At 40.3% G+C, this 19,384-nt stretch overlaps 3 protein-coding genes across 3 annotated transcripts; 1 reads left to right on the top strand and 2 right to left on the bottom strand.

Annotated features, from left to right (window-relative positions):
* Positions 1-1,669: 1,669 nt before the first annotated feature.
* foxa3 (forkhead box A3) lies at positions 1,670-6,103 on the bottom strand. The gene is made up of 2 exons (XM_008308852.2): positions 5,634-6,103; positions 1,670-4,534 (listed from the first exon to the last, which is right to left on the bottom strand). The coding sequence occupies exons 1-2, from the start codon at positions 5,703-5,705 to the stop codon at positions 3,197-3,199; spliced, it is 1,410 nt and encodes a 469-aa protein (XP_008307074.1). The 5' UTR covers positions 5,706-6,103; the 3' UTR covers positions 1,670-3,196.
* Positions 6,104-11,714: 5,611 nt separating this feature from the next.
* Positions 11,715-16,467, bottom strand: irf2bp1 (interferon regulatory factor 2 binding protein 1). Its single transcript, XM_008308851.3, has 3 exons — positions 15,160-16,467; positions 14,637-14,968; positions 11,715-14,550 (listed from the first exon to the last, which is right to left on the bottom strand). The coding sequence occupies exons 1-2, from the start codon at positions 16,167-16,169 to the stop codon at positions 14,668-14,670; spliced, it is 1,311 nt and encodes a 436-aa protein (XP_008307073.1). The 5' UTR covers positions 16,170-16,467; the 3' UTR covers positions 11,715-14,550; positions 14,637-14,667.
* Positions 16,468-16,535: 68 nt separating this feature from the next.
* Positions 16,536-18,739, top strand: polr1g (RNA polymerase I subunit G). The gene is made up of 3 exons (XM_008308850.3): positions 16,536-16,772; positions 17,165-17,309; positions 17,541-18,739. The coding sequence occupies exons 1-3, from the start codon at positions 16,685-16,687 to the stop codon at positions 18,448-18,450; spliced, it is 1,143 nt and encodes a 380-aa protein (XP_008307072.1). The 5' UTR covers positions 16,536-16,684; the 3' UTR covers positions 18,451-18,739.
* The last annotated feature ends 645 nt before the right edge of the window (positions 18,740-19,384 follow it).

Genomic DNA, 19,384 nt, shown 5'->3' with positions numbered 1-19,384 from the left:
CTGGGACCATATCAGACGGGTGTGCACCTATCTTATCAGACCAACTGCTCTAAGGAGACTATTGTGTTGGCTCGGTGACGAACGGCCTCAGAGCTTCACTACAGTAAACCAGTTTTTTTTTAACGTGAGGGAGAACTTATTTTTGAGGTTCAGCTTGTTGAAAGTGTTGACGTTGATTTCATTGGATTAAGCTTGAAAAAATAATAAAATAAAAACATTTTGTGCTACAGCAGTTTTTATGTAAATGACCAAGCCGTACACCTCAGTGGTTGAAACGTGGTTCAAAAGAGCTGATGCGTTCAGGGTGTTGCATCTCGTTAATTTCTGAAGCCTCGAGGCTCGTTCCTAACTGGGATTAACATGAAAGAGAAGACAAGACGGTGACAAATACGTGACAACTTCTACCATCACATGGCCAGGTTGAACGGAAACAGACAGACAGGCAGAGAGGTGAAAGCTGCACGCTAGCTTCGAAATTCTATTTTTTATTTTTTATTTTTATGTTTCTATAAATGTAAACATAAAGCATGTTTTACAAGTTTAACGTTTATTCATGGATCGGTGCCTGAGCTGGTTCTGTAAACCTTCAGACCTAGAAGTGAAACACTCTGCCTCACGTTTGTTTCAGTATTTGCTCCTTTTTTACTGATAGTTGTTCCAGTTCAGGGTCACAGGGAGGTCGGTGGGTTTTGGCGTGACGTGGGTTGTGCCGTGCTGCGTGCAGGCGTGTGTGTGTGTGAACGCGTGAGATGCTCACTGTGCACTGTACGCTGTGTGGAGGCCTGTTTCAGGGGTCTCAGTGTTTAGTCTACCAGTCCTGCAGGTCACACACCGCAGTCATTTGGTCAGGAGCTGCTTCAACAACACACTGCTGGACCAGCACCTTGACAGACAGGTGAAAAAATGGAGGCCGGGGGTTGATTGACAGTTAGATGTGAGGTGTCAGAGTCCCGTCAATAACACAAGTGACAGTCGGGATGCAAAAGAACTCATAAAACACTTCAAGTCAAACCAGCTGCGTAGTTGCCACCGAGGTGTACTGAGCATGGCGCCATCTATGGTGATGGGTTAAACACAGAGGTCACACTTCGTTGTGTGCAGCAGTGTCACTGTGTCACAATGACCAGAATTCACTTTCATGTCACTCATTCAGTTTCACTAATTTCATTCATAACAAAAGGCCGGTGTTAGCAGCTGCAAAAACAATGACTGAACAAAGTAACTGCTAACATTATGACGGTGTTGTTGTCACAGTTAGAGAACAGCTCTCTTCTTACCATTGTCTTGCTTCTACCACACTTCTAGGATTGTAACCACCCACCGACTACAGACATCAGTACTGTCTGTCGTCTCTAAAGGCAGATTTTTTAGATAGGGAGTTGTTTGATTTAAAATAAATGCTGAAAATATGACCTTAAAAATACATGTTTGTAATTCTTTTATTTATTTTAGAGCAGCGACAAGTTATTGTTACGTTAATCCATTTATGCCATTTTTTTTTGTTTTAATTTTAAGTCTTTTTTTATATGTTAAACTGTCTCTCACTGGCTCTGTTACACAACCAGACAAACCACAGCCAGCCATTCACAGTTATCTATAAAATACTGACTGTAAATTATTTCTTCCTCCATTCGTGGTTTAGTGAAAAAACGACAACATGCACCACATCTCCCCAATTTTTTGCCTTTTTAATAAGAAGTATGAAACATAAATCATTTAAATCATATTTCAACAAACAACAGGAAGAGAAACAATATATTATATCAGCACACTTTCAAAGTTTGGAAAACAAACAAAAAAAAAAAAACACCGCTTAAATAAAAGACACTTCTCTTTGGAAATAAAATATGCTCCACAGAGGAGATCATGTGACCTGAAAGTTCTGTACCCTCTGCTGTGTAATCCTTCAATCAATCAATCAATCATCAGTTCATTGATCTCTCATCAGATCAGCAGACGCTTGAAGAAGAAAATGAGCTGACAGGACAGTGAAGGGACATTGTTCCACTGTGTCCACTGAGCTGATGCATTGACAGTGTAAGGGTTGTCCTTAAGTATTGTTGTAACACACACAGGCACACGCACACACTCACACACACACGCTCACACACACACACACACTATCAGCCCACCTGAACAGTGGGAGCTCCATAGTGCAAAGTACTGTATGTAAATTCTCCCATAGTGCATCTCTCCACCCCTCCACTGTTTTAGTAACTGACTCAACTCCCCCTCCTGCACCTCTCCAACAACCTGTCCTTATGTTACAGCCTGTGTGAAAGCAGCCAACATTCCAGCCAATGCTTTCATATTAGTAACAACATGAAATGACTACGGGCCACAAAACAGAACATATTCTTTTAACAAAACATAATTTTTTTATCTTTTCTTTTTTTTTTTACCACAGATACCAGACCTCCTTCCCTTTGCCTGACAACATTTCTCAGTCCAGAATTTAAAAAAAAGTATTTTTTTCTTCATATTTAACAAAACTACAAATCTTTTTATTTTTTAGAACAGACTTCATTAGCTACATTTATAATGACGGATGACTGATGCGACAGAAATGACAAAACACACACACAAAAATAAAATAAAATAAAATGCTGTAACAAAAAAATGCACTAAACTGCCACGAGCTGCAGTAACATCTGCCTGGAGCAATAACCTGAAACTCATCATCACGTCTCCGTCTGGAAAAAACGAACTCACATTTCTGTTGTAACTGGTCGAAAGAGAGCTTACACTAGATATATTAAAATTTATTCCCTTCATAAATAAATGCAAGTATTCCTTTTCCCCCGACACATTGGCTCTATTTACATTTTATACAAGCGCAAACTCTTCAGCGGAGGACCTTCCTGCAGTGAATGGATGGTACAACTGTGTTGACTATCCATCAGAACTGGTTCAATTAAACAAAAACAGACAAACTTCTTTGGCCTTTCAAACAACAGCGTGTTGTGTTGTTTGTAAAGGTAAATATCTTTCAATGCCACTGCCTTTGACTCAGAAAATAAGAGAAAAAGAAAAAGGAGAAGGAAACTAAAAAGAGAGAATTTGGGAGTCCATTTTAGAAAACACAGAGGAAAAGTCTCCATCTTGACTCACCGACAGACAGAGGTGCATGTGTGCGTGTGTACGTGCATGCCTGTGTCCCTGTGTGGTTGTATTTGTGTGTGTGTGTGTGTCCAGATTAGGAGGCATTGAGCACAGAGCGACTGTAGAGAGTTTGGTAATAAGCACCAGAGTCCATGACCGCTGGACCAGGACTGTCGTAGATCTGCTTGGCTGTCACGGGAGAAGTCCCGGAGAAGCTGTTGTAGGCCATCACCTGGTCCTGGTAGGACTTGAGGTCCATCTTCTGCTCATTGGACATCAGGTTGGTAATGGAGAAGGGGTGGTTGAAGTTATAGTGGGGGTCCAAAGACTTGAGGGTATCGCTCTGTAGGTCCATGTGCTGCTGCATGGTGCTGGGCAGAAGGTGAGTACTGCTTGCTAAGGCCTGGGAATGAAGGAGGGAGTTGGCAGAGATGGAAGAGGAAGTGGCAGAAAGGGAGAGAGGGGATGGTGAGATGGAAGATGAGGTGGAGGAGGATGGTGGCAGAGAGATGGGGGGGCTGTGGAGGTGCGAGGACGACATCGTTGGGCGATCTAATGGAACCAGAGAGTTTCTGGGATGCGGCTGGTCTTCTGATGAGCCCAGATGGGAGTTGTCTGAGTGTCCAGAGTCTGGCCCATCTGGTCCAGTGGGGCTGTGGTCCTCCCCCAGGTGATCTCCACCGTTGCTCCCTTTGGCGGAGGACACATCTTGATTCTTGTGTCCTTTCTTTGCTGCTTTCTCTTCAATCTTGAAGCGCTTCTGTCGCCTCAGGTAGCAGCCGTTCTCGAACATATTGCCCGATGCTGGGTGCAGAGTCCAGTAGGAGCCTTTGCCCGGCTTATCTGGTGAGCGTGCAACCTTCACGAAGCAGTCGTTGAAAGACAGCGAGTGGCGAATTGAATTTTGCCAGCGCTGCTGGTTCTCACGGTAGTAAGGGAACAAGTCCATGATCCACTGGTAGATCTCATTCAGGGTGAGCATCTTGCTTCCGCTCTGCTGAATAGCCATGGTGATAAGGGAGATGTACGAATATGGCGGTTTGGCGTGGGTCAGGGAACGCCGATACGGTTTTGTGGGGATCTCCTTTGGCCCAGCACGGTTGAGGCTCCCACTTGAGGGGTAGGCCAGTTGGCCCATGGACTGCCCCATGTTCTGATAGTGTGACAGGGAGCCCAGTGAGCTGGGTGCTGAGGGGCCCAGCTGAGTGAGAGAGCTTGAGTTGAGGGATGAGGTCACAGGGGAGAGAGACATGTGACTGGGCCCAGACCCCATGGAGGCCAGTGTTGAACTGCTGAGAGAGGAGCTGGGGTATGCCATGTTCATACCTGCTGGAGAAACAGAGGCTGGGTTCAGGTTGATGTAGCTGTTGATGGTGCCCATGGTACCCATGGAGCCCAGACCAGAGTTCATGGAGCCTGTAGAGGAATACATCTGTGTGGGAAAGAGGAAAGAAACGCTTGGTTACGAAATGAATCAAACATGTCTTGTATAAAATATAGTTTGTATTTCAATGTATATTTAATAAAGGTTAGGGATACTTTGATAAGGAGTTAATAGATGTTTTCATGATTAACTTTATTATTATTATTGAGATAAATGTGAAAAGGACGCAGGTTAACGTTTAAAAAAGCTTAGTCCTTATCAATGCACAATGAAGCTCTCAGTGAGTGTCGAGAAGACATGGATTTCACACTGCCATGTTAGACCTGAAAATGCGTAAAAAGCGCGTCACGGTGCCTCTCGGCTCAGACGGCCTCCTCCACCGCGTTCTCAAAAAAAAAAAAAAAAAAAACGGACAGAAGAAGGGTGGATTCATTTGATCTACCTCCGCTCAAAGAGTATTTTTGTTTTCTACTTTTATACGGCTCGGGAAAAAAATATTTTTTATAAATTATATCCTGTGGGACAGAAGACAGGAGCTGACTGTCTGACCGCGCACTGATCTTTGGTTAAATATTATCTCACGCTTTCAAGTTCCTAATTTCATCAGGTCGAAGTGAGGTGAGAACTGGAGCTGTTGATAGAATTAAGTCTGAGGACGTTGGTGTGGCGTTCAGGGCCTCACCTGAAATGTAATGTCCACAGGAAAAAAAAAGGTCCAGTGATGGAAAAAACCCAGCAAAGCTGTGCAAGTGTATGGGAACTGAATGTTCACGAGTTGTTGTTTTTTTAGATATATTTTATATTTACTTATAATCATTGAGTGTTGTTTTAATACTTTATAAATGATTGCTGTCTAAATATCTTACTTAACGATACCCTTTCTTGAAATTTGGCTCGACTGTTTTTCTCTTTACATCATATTATTTAAAATACGCTTTGCTATTTTTGTGGCTACTACGGTTAATATTAATAACCTATATCTACTAATGTTTTTGTTTTGTAAACTCTTAATAATCTTTATTTGTAATACACTCCATTTCAAAGTGTGTCTATTTTTTCCGGGATTATTAGACTTCCGCAACTCAAACATGAAAACTTTATAACTAAATGTAACGTGATGCTATTGTGTCTGTAAATGTGTCTTTACCTCGCTGGCCTCGCTGTAGAAAGTATTCCACTCTGGCAGATCATGCGATTCCATCTTCACAGAGCTCAACATCCCCGACTCAAATCTCCAGAGGATGAAAACGTGTCTGTGAGCCGTAGAGCTTTAAAAAAATAAATGAAAAAAAAAATAACCTCGAAATAAAGTAAAATCCGTCGTAGAGCTCGGTGTCGTCAGACGAAAAGAGACAAGCATCAACTTATCTCCTTTGACCAAAATAAATGAAAAAAAAACACCTTCAGTTTAAGGTCTGAGTCTAAAAAAGTTTTCCTCGAGTAGCAGTGAAGTAAAGTCAATATTTTCTTTTTTTATAATTATTATTTGTCACTCATCCATTGTTTCATAACCCTATTGGTTGTGGCTGAGCCGATGTTGACTTCGATCCGGTTCTTCAGTCAGTACCGGGCCTGAGAGGCAGGCGTAGCTGAGTGCGCAAATACAGTGAAGAAACTTGGCCGTCCTCTTCTTATAGCAGCCGTCAGGGCCCGCCCCGCTCATGTCGTTTGAATTCAGGAAGGGCCACAGCTAAAAGGCCGATATGGCCCCCTGGTGTGCTGTATATTGGCCCGGCGGCTGCGCCCGGGGCCACCCGGATCAGTGTCTCTGCGGCGGTCCTTATCCTGGAGCAGGACAAGCCGTTGTATTTATTCATTTATTTATTTATGGAATTATTTGTCTTCAAAACGTTGAAAATTAAAATCTATTTATTCTAAAAGTTCATAAGATTAACCTGTTACCATCAGATGTTTGGTTTACGAATATAAATGCAGCACAAACAACAACATTCAATGATGACAATTGTTAAATGTGTTTTACCTTCTATTTAAATTATTATTTATTCAATTTTATTTTTAAATAGAAAATGCATGTATACGGTGGTTTGTGAGTGTAAACGACCACTGTTTGTGTGATGACAGCAGTCAACGTTATTAATTCCATCGGCCACCACGTTTGAAGGACCTCAAATTCACCGAAGGAAAAAACTGTAACAAAGTCCGGAACATTCGCGTCAGATCTTCCTCGTGATAGTCAAATGTTATCACGGCCACGACTGAACCTCTGCATTTGACTAAAAGTGACACATTTGACTATTAAGAAAATTAAAGCTTTGGTCAACAGTGATAATTATCAATGGGCCTTTACTGGGTAAATTTCAGCCCAAACCACACCTAATACCACAACATCACAAAAACACAATAGTACATGCAAAAAAGAAAAAAGAAAGAAAGAAGTAACGGTTTGATCCCAGATAAACGGCACGTAAAGGTGTTACTTGTGCATACTGGTTTTTTGTGTGTTCGTTTGTTTTACTTTTGTATTAAAATGTCATAACTGAATTAGTAACAGGCCAAAACGTTTGGATAAATTCCCAGGAGATAATTGTATTCAACACATTTTCTTAAAATTAACAGTATAGTGGTGGTGCATGTGGAAAAATATATTTATCGGATAGAGAAAATTAAAACGAAAACAAAACACGCTGTATAAATGACGCTTTACTGATTAACCGATGAATACTAAGTAATATTGTGTATATGAGTAATATGAAGCATGAAAATACACAAGAAAAAATAATTAGGTGTATGTACAGCGACAACTGTAGAGCATAAAGTGTATTTGGACTTACGTATTTAAAACGTAAAAAAACTGTCTCCCTCCCACTGACTCACTCAGCCATTCACAAAATAAAAAAGAATAGTCTATAATTCTGTATCGCTGACATCTTTTCATATACAAAGGGAATTTAATCAGCCTAAAAATACGTTAGCAGCATGGAGGCTGTTCTAATTACTGACAATATATGTCCACCATTTTGATTCCTGAATTTTTAATATCTGTTTACGAGTTTCTTTTACACACTCCAGACTACTTATTTTGTTTAGTACTACGGTTTGTTTTGTTTTTATTTTTTAATTACATTATTACTACTGGACATTTTATGTGTTTATATTTTTATTGTTGAATATCAACAGTCTGTAAAATGACCCAGGGTAACGTTTTGCTGTAGTGATACTGTTTGAGCTGACATGACATTTTTTCCAGCAGCTGCAATCCTGTCTCACCGACAGAGCTGCAGAGAAGCAGGCAACAATAAATAATGTAATCCTGGTGTAGTGTATGGTTGAGGAATACACATCAGTGCTCGGTGCAGACGGAGGCCTGTGAATGTCAATGCCTTCGCCTAATGGCCGTTCAATAGGGGTGTAATTGATGCGCAGGCGGGAGGTCGATGGGATTAGACGGTGAGAAAAGTGATCCGAGTGAAAATGAGAAATAACAGGAAGGAGCTTCATCGGACAGATGCTGCAAGAAAACATTCGGGAAAGGTTTTGTTTTTGGACGGAACTTTGTGTTTAAAGGTATGAACTGTGAAACCCTTCAAGTGGGTTTTAAAAAGAAAACGTTTTCTCCTGTTCCCCCCTCGTCCAGATGACGTTATCTATTTCTTCACTTCTGAATCATCAGCGGTCTTGATGCTTCAGCTGCTGTTGTGGGAGGAAAAGGAAACATCTTCAATCAGACTCTCCACAGGCCTTCACCTGCAATGGCTCTGCGATTATCGCCTGTTTGAAGAGGGCTGTCAAGTCGATTAACACGCAGAATGAACTAACACCTCACTGTCTGTAATGATGTAATTAAGCCTAAAAATGATAAGCTTTTTATCTTCATCTGGAGGTCAGTTGTGGCAAAACCCAGCCAGTCAAGTTATTTTAAATGGCCTGAAAAACAACACTGACACAACGTGCTTAGCGTTTAAGTTAATAATAATATTTATAACAAGGCATGGGTGCTAGAGACAGGCAGTGGAAGGATCTGTCACAGAGGTTTGGCTGTGACTCCCCCAATCTCAGGTTGTGTTGTGTGAGGACACCAGGTGTAAAAACTCTCCCCAAACATCTACATGGACTGCTGTGGTTAACCCCGATGACAGTATTTGTTTTAAAAATACTTGGGTATTTGGAACTCCACAGTTGAAAATTTGATTTAACACAGGTAATTGAACCAAAAAACTATTTTTTAATAAATAACAATCAAACAGACAGATTTACAATTAACGTCTTTCACGATGGGCCTCTGAAGAGCAACTTTGGATGATCTGGCCCTACAAAGTAGAAGTGAAATTCAAACCCCTACTTCAAAGCATTTAAACTACAATAAATTATTTAAACATTTAAAAACTTTTTTCTAATTCATTCATATTGTTCCATTTACAACAACCATCCTGCTGCTCTTGTCATTCTAAGTATTGATAGAACTGTGTGTAGAAATCCACCTGCTCATCAGTCCATCCTCACTGTAATGGACCCAGATGATGATGGACACTGTGTCCACACTGACACTCTACACTGAAATCTTTAAGGCGAAATACTACGATTTATCGTTTCACATTTCTGGATGATAAGCTGTAAATGTTACTATTAATACACAACATTGAAATGTTGAGACGGTTCCCTCCCTTTTCAGACTCAGCTTCAGCCACATCCTCCTCTCTCTGCGGGTCACTTTTAATGCCAATGGGCCTGCCACCGTCCATTAACACCTCTATAATTGGTTTAACAAAGGCTAGAAGAGGCTGCAGCTAATGGAGGAAGCTACAGATCGGGCCTTAGAACAGGACCCCCCTGCCGCCCTCCGTATCGTTACTATCGTCACCATGATTTATAGCAATCACGGTCGTCATCGTCATTGTGCTCAGTAATCAATATTTAACTGTTCACTGCACATTGGAAAATCGTGGATTTTTCTTTTTACCGTATTTTATTTTTCTCACATCTATGTAGTAGTGCAAGTCGTTGATTTTTATTTAGTTTGTTTTTTTTACTTACAGGTGTTTCTGTTTAGATTATATCAACAACGCCTGAAAACGTAACGACAAAGCCGTAAAGCCGGTAACAGCTACTGGCGAATCAGAACAATGGTAGACGAGCGCCATCATGTGGACACGATCGAAGTTAGCAAAATATTTATGGTTACACTCGAATGTTTTTTTAGCTTTTGCATAATTTTACATTAAGCATATTATTTGTGAAATTAAAACACTATTTTTTAAATAAAAAGCTAACCATCGTATACTTAAAAAATACTAAGGTTAAATTAGAAACCATTTTATAAATAATGTCTGCTAGTAAATTAAGGGAACAATCAGCAAAACGTTGATAGGAAAAGCATTTGTTTAGTGCTTGATATATAAATGTCAGAATACTAATTGAACTGTGTCTGACCAAATGGATGACACCATCTCAATACTCAGATTTTTTTTCAAATTGGATGTTCAGTCAAATGAGAGGTATTGTGGTTGTGTTAGGAGAGGCCTCCTTTTTGCTTTCAATGCCTTTTATTTTATAATGTGACAATGTCTGGACCAACGAAGAATAATGTGAAATGACAAACAAAAAATAAAATAACTTTTAAATTTTTTTTAAATATAGAATAACCTGTATAACGTCTTCACAACGAGAGATACCAATGAAGTACCAACATGACATTAAGGCACCGAAACAGATAGTTTGGACCAGGATTCTTTTGACTGGGTTGAATAGGTAGTGCAGTGCTTAATCATGATGGTATTATGACCAAATATGTAACAGACCTTTCTTTAAGACACCAAGGAACCGGTTTAATAAGCAAAAAAGGGGTTCTTATATCTGGACATCAGTGCCTCGCCAGGCATGAACCTCACTGGTTCTTCAAAACCCCAAAATACAACGCTACAAAAATTGCAAAGGAGCTCGATACTTCAACCATTTCATAAAAATAACTTTTGAAATATTAATTTATTTTTTGCTGCGATAGCGCAAGAGTTGACACTGATATAATCTATTTCGTTGTTTTGACAAAAAAAAAATCCATATTGTTTACATGACAACTAAATAAATGTTTGTTTTTATTTCAAATGTTTAATTTGCTTCGTTTCCCCCCACTTTGCTCTGTCTCGGGTGTTAACATACCAGGTGACCTTATATATGCACTTACATCTCACTAGTGACAAGCTGCCCAATGTTAAAAAAATATTGGCCCTTTTAAACCGTTTTCTGTTTTTCTTGAACCGATGCTGTGAACGGTAGAAATGGCGCCTAACTACACAACTCACGGACATACAAACCGACATGCTAAACAGCTTAAATTGAAACCAGCGTACACAAACAACCACAACACAGTATATCACCGACAAAACTCATTTATTTCAACATCATAGAGGACAGTGTGGTACAGACTGTTACAGTTTTAACATGAAACCCGTAACAAAATCTTAACACACATACTCACGCTCGCACCACTGCACTTCCTGGTCCGGCAGCATAAAGTGTCCCAGTGGGAACGTGAACCACGGTAGAGCTCTGATTTTATGTTCCATCTTGGGACGGAAAAGTTGTTGGTGATAAGTGTTTATCTCTTGTTATTATTGTCCAATCATTTAGTGTGCCTTGTCAACTTCCTGGTCCGGCAGCATAAAGTGTCCCAGTGGGAACGTGAACCACGGTAGAGCTCTGATTTTATGTTCCATCTTGGGACGGAAAACTTGTTGGTGATAAGTGTTTATCTCTTGTTAAACTTGTCCAATCATTTAGTGTGCCTTGTCATTATAGATGTGTGAAAATATGTGTAGTTAGTGGAATATGTTTTTGTTGGGAAATTATGTGTTTAGTTGTTGATATTCACATTATATTATATAGCGACGCTACAGGCTGCATATTTCTAAATGTATTGATATCTGAGATGAAAAAATCCCTTTTATTCAGTTATTTGTTTGCATTTTGAGCAACTTTGTACAATAAATAAACCTGCAATGTTATTCACCAAATAAGCTGACTCTTCCTTGTTTAATTTGGGTATATGCGCTAAGTGAGGTCAGAATGGTGACGTCTCTGCATCACACCCAGTTAACCAGGCTCATAAGCAGCTCTAGGATACAGACAACGATCTTTTTAAGTTGGGTGTATCTATTAGCACGCACCCTAGTGACCACTGGTGGTTAATAACTCAACTTATCGATGTGTACAGTGTGTAAATATGCAATATCAGAAAATAACTGTGACTGAACTCAAGGAGAAGAGACCAAGAGCAAATTTAAATCCCATTTATTCCTGGTTTCCAATTTGAACATACAAGCTACAACAAAACTAAATAAGAACAAAAATTAAACAAAGAGACCATATATATATATTTAAAAAACAAATGGCCTACAGCGGTTTACAAAGGATTTAGTTAGAAGCAAAAGCCTTCCGATGGCAACAGTAGGGAAATAGATTCAGGTTGATCATTGACTTAACAATAAAAACCCATTGCACTCCTACTTCCCCTGAGGTTCTCTGACACACACAAGCAGACGGTAAACAGTTTCAGAAGGCACTTAACAAGGGTTTGCATTATGTATCAGTGCATATTAAAACATAAATTCCATTTTGTACAAAGACATTGACAACAGACCTGATCTGCACAACAGACTACCAAATGTAGAAAGCCAATAAAAGTATCTGCTGAACAATATAGACATATAAAGAGGGAGTTCTCATCAATGCAATGCAAAGCAAAAGATGTCCAACAAGCATGAGACCGTTCAGTGAAGAAAACCGAAAAAACCTGGCCAAGGAGTATATATTCACCATGAAAAATTACATCCACAAAATACAATCTAAGCATGAAACAAAACCTTTGGTGTGTGCATTCTTTTGTACCAATGTGTACACCTGCACAAAAAAACAACAACAAAACAAACGAAACACTATATTATGTGAATTGATGTTAAAATCTAATTTTTAATTAATCTAGTCTTGTTTCGGTAGACAGAAAGTAGAGAAAATAGTATGTGTAAGAATATTGGATTTTGAGAATTAGATCTAATGATTTAATCATTAATTGATCCATTATTTGCTTTAAACTGGACCAAGTGTGTCTGTTTTATTTTAAAACAGACAACAAAAATACAACATAAGCACCACTGAGGAGCAAAAGAAAAAAAAGAAAAGAAAAATAGAAAAAACTCAAATTAATGGAAATTACATCACAATTAATGAATAAATTGTCAAATTAGTTGCTCCATATCTGATTAAATTCTAATCAAAAAGGTAAACATATTAAATGAAAAGCTCAAAGTTTTGTGGATGGTTAGGGTTTAAACTGGAAAAGAACAGGAAAAGAAGTGACACGTAATCATTTTAATTACACATTCCAAACTGTTGCATATATACCATGTCTAAGGATTGCACATACATACTACTATAGGTCTGTACAGTATATAACATTTAACATTGTAGTATAAAATAATGTCCTAAGTCTATAGATATACATTCGGGGTAAAGCGTAGGCTGGGCTGGATCTTGGATGTAAGTGACATTTAAATACAGTCAACCCCAAAGAGTTTCTGTGGCTGTTTCTACAGGGAACACATTCACCCACACCTGGGTCAAAGTTCCTTTCTTTTTAGGTGGAGGAAAACAATTGCACCGTCAAATGGACAACACATGCTGTGCTGTTTTTTTTACATGTGATTAATAACAGTTTTAGATTAAGTGGTTGAGATTTTAACAACCAATTGCACAAGAGGCCATTGGACATCCCTCTTTAAAACAAAATAATTTAGCCACAATTGTCAATTTTTTTACACGTTGTGTATCAAGAAAGAATACATGCTGATGTCTGACCAATTATTATTGTAATGTGATTAGTTTACCACTGCCCACCTGCTTCACACTGACAGTGTGTACATAAACAAGGAGAAAAGACCTGATAGTTGTTACTGCATTTCACCATTTATGCGGAGAGAGCTAATGTTTGTGCTTTTGGGAGCAAATACAATATTGAATGTACTGTTAAATATCTACATTGAAATATGGCTATTTTCAGCAAGTTTTAGACCTGTTTAGATTACCCTAGGTCAGACTGCATACCGTTATCAGCAGAGAAAAAAAGAACAAAGTTATATTATGTCCAACTAAAGATGTCTCGATGGGCCATTTGGACAAAAAAGGTCAGAAAGGTTTTCGACTCCTTTGACATCACTGATTCTCCACTGAGACATCGCTCTCACCTAAATTAAACAAATGTTTTAGGAGTGATTCATGCTGCCAAAAGTGAGGGCAGGGTACGTGCAGTTAAGCGGCTCAGTTTGTGACAGATTATCAATGCTGACTGAATTTATTGGCTGTGCTAATTACAGTATTAGAAGGACAACAGAGACATTTTCTGGCCATGTATCTATAAGAAAAACAAACTATAAAAACAAAGCTCACAGAACAGACCCTTGTTTTGAATACTAGTTTCATTTAGTGGGGAATTTAGACACTTGAGTGGCTTGCTCTGGCACGAACATCATTTCTAAAAAAAAAAGTGCATTTTACCAACATTTTTTAGAATTCGGACATTCATCTATAAAGCTTGTGTTGTCTGTATATGTGTTGTCCACCAGTACATAGCCGCTGCTGCTAGTGAACAACAGAAGCAGCGACTTTTTAAGTTGGTGGCTGGCGCTGAAAATCAGATTCCAGTAAAATTTTCAATTGGCTTTTTTTCATTGATATATTCAGTCATACATTCACTGTTTTTAGTGAAAGCTGTGGCAACAATTCAACAACATCACTGCTGTTTTTTGAAATATAAATGCAACATGTTTTCCCCCAGTATGAGTAAAGGTCAGAACCCATTAATTTGGAAAAAAAATTAAAAGTTGGCAAACTCAACATTAAGTTAAAAAAAAGATTGATCTTGAAGGCAGTACTTGCAACTTCGTTCAGGCATCTGACAGTTTGTGTAATGTTGACTGTACTTATTTGTGTGAGCAGGAGGAGTAAAGACCTGTACAGTGAGAAATTTATGATTTGTAGGTTGCAGTGTTGTCTCTTCTGCAAGATTACTTGGTGATACACAGATGCAAACATCTCCTTTGGTGTGAGATACAACTCTAGGAAGACAGAAACAAACAAAAAAATGATTAAAGAGGAATTGAAGACCAATCTTTGCCAATTGACACATTTCAAATTTCTCCACCTTTAGCTCTATGTTTCCCTGATAATCATCATCATGTTTCTCTCTCCTTCTTGACAGCGATGTCCCCACTCCCTGATCCAGCTCCACTGACAGCACCACCCCCTGCCCCAGATGTAGGTGCGGCTGCAGCTCCAGACCCTGGCCCAGATGCAGAAGCAGCAGCAGGACCGACTCCAGCGCTGCCCAGTATGGTGGAAACTTCTCCCTGCATGAAAGCCCAAGGTGGACTGTTTGGAGAATTATCTAAAGGACAACGCTCGCCACTAGGGCAGTACACCTCTCCGTCCCCTCGCCGACTTTGGATGTAAATCCTGGTGCAAGGGAAACAGAACCTAAACACGGTAAGAGAAAATATAGTAAATATAAATAATTTTTTCATAAAAACACTACTTTACAGATACACTTTTCTGAGTTTCTAAAGTATAATAAACAATAATTGTGCTGGTCTGTAAAATTATAAAAAAGAGGAATAAAATATTAATTAAAAATAAATGCAATTTAAAATACAAAGCAGCACACAGACCTATGTCCAGGTACTGATGGACACTGAACAAAGTGTGTGTCTTCCAATCTCTCATGGCACAGGCTGCAGGACAGCGTGTTCCCTGTTGAATGAGTGTTGTTGGTGGATGCTGATCCCAGCTCAGAGGCACCATTGTGGGGTAACGCAGCAGCTGTGGTAGCTGCTTCTGCAGAGTTGCTGGACCCGAGGGGCTCCCCTCCAGACCGTGCTGCTGGAGGACGTGGCTGCCTCGCTGGAGATGATGCCGGTTTAGGGCTTGTCTGGCTCACACCACCTGCCAGAGATGAAGACACAGACGGAAGGCCAGTACTCTTGCTTGCATTGTTTCCAGCTACAGCTGTGTGAACCTGCGTCTGTGTTTTAGGCTGATTCTGAGATGAGCTGAGCTCTCGCTCCAGCTCTGGAGTGATAAAGGGGGCGATCCCCATTCCAATGCCCAGTTGCCTTCGACTCATCTCTGCCAAGACAGGGGCAGGGAAAATCATAGGACTGCTCATGGGGGCTGTCCTGGCTGTCAGAACCGGTGGCATGCCTGCAAGAAGCCCCGGAGGAATCCCTGCAATGTTCTGAGTTACAAGACTGGGAGGGATAGCAGCGCCAAGCATGGGTCTCCGGCTGCCGCTGGGGCTCTGGCGGTTTACTTCTTGAGGAGGCTGCCCGTCACGGTGGAGTCCGTTGGGCGGTACACGCACTGTTGATCCGGCGCTTTCTCCTCTTCCTCCCCTGTCGTAGCGGTCTGCATGAGGCCTGCCTCCATCCGCTGCTGCCTCTACTCTGCCGTGCTTATTGGGCGAGGGACCAGGTGACCTGACGTTACCGTCTTGCATCCCGTGAGTTCGTTTCAACTGTCGGGCACTCGTTATCAGAAATTCAATCTGGTTAGCTCCCTCATAGTTCACACAACCGCGGCACACCACCTCGCTAAAGTCCCACACTACAGTCCAGGGCATCTTTGGCAGGTCGCACAGGTAGCACCACTGGCGCCTGGAGGAGGAGGACGGGGACGACATGTCTAACCTGAGCGGCTTCCAATTAGCGAGCTAGGTGGCTAACCTCTTAGCACACTTTAGCTCAGTTAACCTATTTAGCTTTGACAGGTGCACGCCTCTTTCACCGGACCACTTGCAACACTAGCTGTCGCCGTAACGCTTCAGAAAAACGTTACACATCATATAGATAAAAATTCTGCTCAAACCTCGTTGTTTTTTCGTTCCTTTTGACAAATGTTTGTTTTGTTTACCCACTTAGGCCTGCTCTCCCCTGCTGTCAATCGTCTGCCCGACAGACACTAGAACGTTACGTAACCATGCACAAGGCATTGTGGGCGTTGAAGTTTTTCAAGTAACTGTTTCATTCTCACAGCGTAGTCGCTGAACTACACACAAAAAGTGACACGGAAATGACGTATTATAGGGTTTACAGTTCACTGTGCGTTAACACATGTGCGTCCTCCATATCCATGCGTCGGAATAAAACAAGTTTAATTGTTGTTGAAGTCCACAGCGGTTGACTGAACAGCGTTAAGATGTTGAAAGACATTTCGTCTTCATCGAGTGAAGACGAGGTAGACGATGCTCCCACAGAAACACTAACAGAAAAGCCAACCACACCGGGTAAGTTCCAAATATTAGCATATGGTTCTCGTTCTGTTTTTTTTGTTTTTTGTTTTGGGGTGGATGTTGTAAAAGTAAGTCAAATGAGACCTACTGCCATCATTACGTTCAGTTCAAATGGTCTAAAATACAATCGATTTTTGAAAATTGAAAATGGAAAAATTATTGTTTTCCCCGCTAGTTTATCGTGATACAATGAGATCGTTGGGTGTTATTGTTTCATACTTGCAGGTTTTTAAATAGACCCCCCCCCCCCCAGCTTGTTTAAATATAATTAAATCATATGCAAATGTTTTGTGTGTTTTACATTATAATCAATGTGTCTTACCTTTTATTATATACGCTAAATGGTGTTTGGTGCTCTCATCATACTGTGTATTTTGGATCTACAGAAAAGAAGACCACCAGGTACCAGTGTCCTGCAGACTTCGTGTCTTTCTGCCATAAACCCTGCAGCAGCACCTTCACAGCCAGGCTAAAGAAAAACAAGACTGAGCTGTGGCTCATCAAAGCTCCTGCCAGCTTTAATCCAGAATGGTGGGTGTGTTATTCAGACATTTATGTGTCTTCATTGACTGCAGCATTTTGTCTTGAAATGTTTGGATTTTCATTATTTTGTATTGTGATGTTAAAGTGGACTGTTCAATTTAATAGCAATTGATAAAATGTCTTCCGTTCCATATGTCTATATGTTGTACAATTATTTGTTAACCAAGATTGTAATATAAAGTACGTCACCATGTCTGTGCTTCCTCTTCCTCTTCTTAGTTTCAATGGTATCAAGGTTCCTCTGTCAGGTCTCCAGACTGTAAAGGTTCCCCGAGCTGCAGGTGTGGACAAATCTGGGAGTAGACAGCAGATCTATAACATCCTGGCATCCTCCCATGGTACTGCTGAGCTCCACTTGCTCACCACCAAAAAGCAGTCATCCGACAGAGTCATCATTGGTCCAGCTTTCTCAGGCCAGCTGAATGTGAGTGAGAGCTATGGAGACAGCAGCGCCAATTTGGCTCCTCAGATCATCCCTGCTGCTCCAGCGCCCTCCATACCACCAGGCCTCAAACAGCGCTTCCACCCCTTTGGAAGTAGGACCATGGCGATGGACGGTATTTCAGAAAATGAGACTGATGGGTCCATCGTTAGGCCTTCACTTACACACCTCCATCCGATTGTCAGTAAACGATCCATCGAAGAAGTGGAGCATGAGAGAGAAGCTGAAGATGGAAAGAAAAAAAGGAAAAAGAAGGAAAAGCAGCTAAAGGTAGCTCGAGAGGAGGTGGAGGAGCTAAAAGTGGAAACCACAGCTGAGTTTCTTAATGAAGCAGTGACTCAACTACCACTACAGGAGGGTGATGTTTCAGAGAAAAGGAAAAGGAAGAAGAAAAAGAAAGCCAGGGAGCAGGCAGAGGCAGAGGAGGTGACGGTGAAAGTAGAACCTATGGCTGAATTTGAAGAGTTCCCCTTTCAGAATGTTGAAGTTTCAAAGACAAAGAAGAAGAAGAAAAAGAAAGACAGAGAGCGAGAGGAGGAGGGTGTGGGAGTGGAGCCTGAAGTAGATTTAAAGGTCGAAGAGGTCGTCATAAAATGTGAACCAACAAAGACTTTCTGTGTCGATGAAGTGGAAGGCTTAGGAAAGAAGAAGAAGAAGAAAAAGAAGAAGAGCAAAAATGATGATTAATCTTTCTGTCACCATGTTGGTTATTATTATTTTATTACTCTTTATGACTCCTCAATTATGTATGTGTGATACATTTCACAAATCAAGACTTGCTGTCATGGTTTATTGCAATAAAAGATTGCAGTAGGCACAACCTGCAACACAATTTATACCATGTATTTAAAGAATGCATCTTCAAGAGACATGTTTTTGACATATATTGTAGAATATTAGAAATGCTGTAAAACCCATGTTAGAAATTCAACTAAAAAAAACCCCAAGCAATTAAATTGAGTAAAATCTGAGTAAAGAACATGGTGTTTTTGTCCTGCACTACAGTTTTGTAAGGATTAGACCACAGAACAACATTTTGGATGGAGCGACGGAACTCTATGTGAATCCATCCAGGAGGAACAATGAAACTTACTATCCAACTCCAATTGAGGCTTTTATATTATATTAATAAAACAATTTTCAAATGTTAAAGTAATTTCACAAGAGTCATTACAAAACCCACAACACTGTAATTCATAAAAATTAAAGGTGGGGGGTTTCGGTTGAACAGAACAAACACAACTCATAATTTTGGAAAAGAAGATGGCTTTCCTTTCATAACAAGTTGTAATAATGTATTGCACTTTACATATTGGGACAAAAGCCCAATATATATATAAATATATATATATATATACATACATACATTTATACATATATTATATATTACATATATTATACATATATAATGTATAATAAATGTCTGCATCAAAAGCCTTTTACAAGTTGCTCCGAGCCAATCTCCGTTTACAACGAGAGAGATGGGACAGCTCCTACAGCTAGATGGCGCCACAGACCCGCCATAGTTTCCCGTGTGCAGCCCCGCAGTCCCCGGACAGTCTGTGAGCTCATTATTGGCCTGCTACCAGTTACTTTCTCAAATGCAGACTGTAGGCTTGTG

Source organism: Cynoglossus semilaevis, chromosome 4 (assembly GCF_000523025.1).
Source record: "Cynoglossus semilaevis isolate Cse_v1.0 chromosome 4, Cse_v1.0, whole genome shotgun sequence".
NCBI classification, from domain to species: Eukaryota; Metazoa; Chordata; class Actinopteri; order Pleuronectiformes; family Cynoglossidae; genus Cynoglossus; species Cynoglossus semilaevis.
Note: the sequence above shows the minus strand (reverse complement) of the source record. Positions and strands in the feature narration are given on the sequence as shown.

Excerpts from the sequence above, each read along its gene's own strand:
- foxa3 (XM_008308852.2), bottom strand. The coding sequence starts at position 5,705 with ATGTTGAGCTCTGTGAAGATGGAATCGCATGATCTGCCAGAGTGGAAT. Across the intron at positions 4,535-5,633 it reads TCTACAGCGAGGCCAGCGAG|ATGTATTCCTCTACAGGCTC; the intron begins GTAAAGACACAT and ends TTTCCCACACAG.
- polr1g (XM_008308850.3), top strand. The coding sequence starts at position 16,685 with ATGTTGAAAGACATTTCGTCTTCATCGAGTGAAGACGAGGTAGACGAT. Across the intron at positions 16,773-17,164 it reads AGAAAAGCCAACCACACCGG|AAAAGAAGACCACCAGGTAC; the intron begins GTAAGTTCCAAA and ends TTGGATCTACAG. Across the intron at positions 17,310-17,540 it reads GCCAGCTTTAATCCAGAATG|TTTCAATGGTATCAAGGTTC; the intron begins GTGGGTGTGTTA and ends TCCTCTTCTTAG.
- irf2bp1 (XM_008308851.3), bottom strand. The coding sequence starts at position 16,169 with ATGTCGTCCCCGTCCTCCTCCTCCAGGCGCCAGTGGTGCTACCTGTGC. Across the intron at positions 14,969-15,159 it reads CCATCAGTACCTGGACATAG|GTTCTGTTTCCCTTGCACCA; the intron begins GTCTGTGTGCTG and ends TACCGTGTTTAG.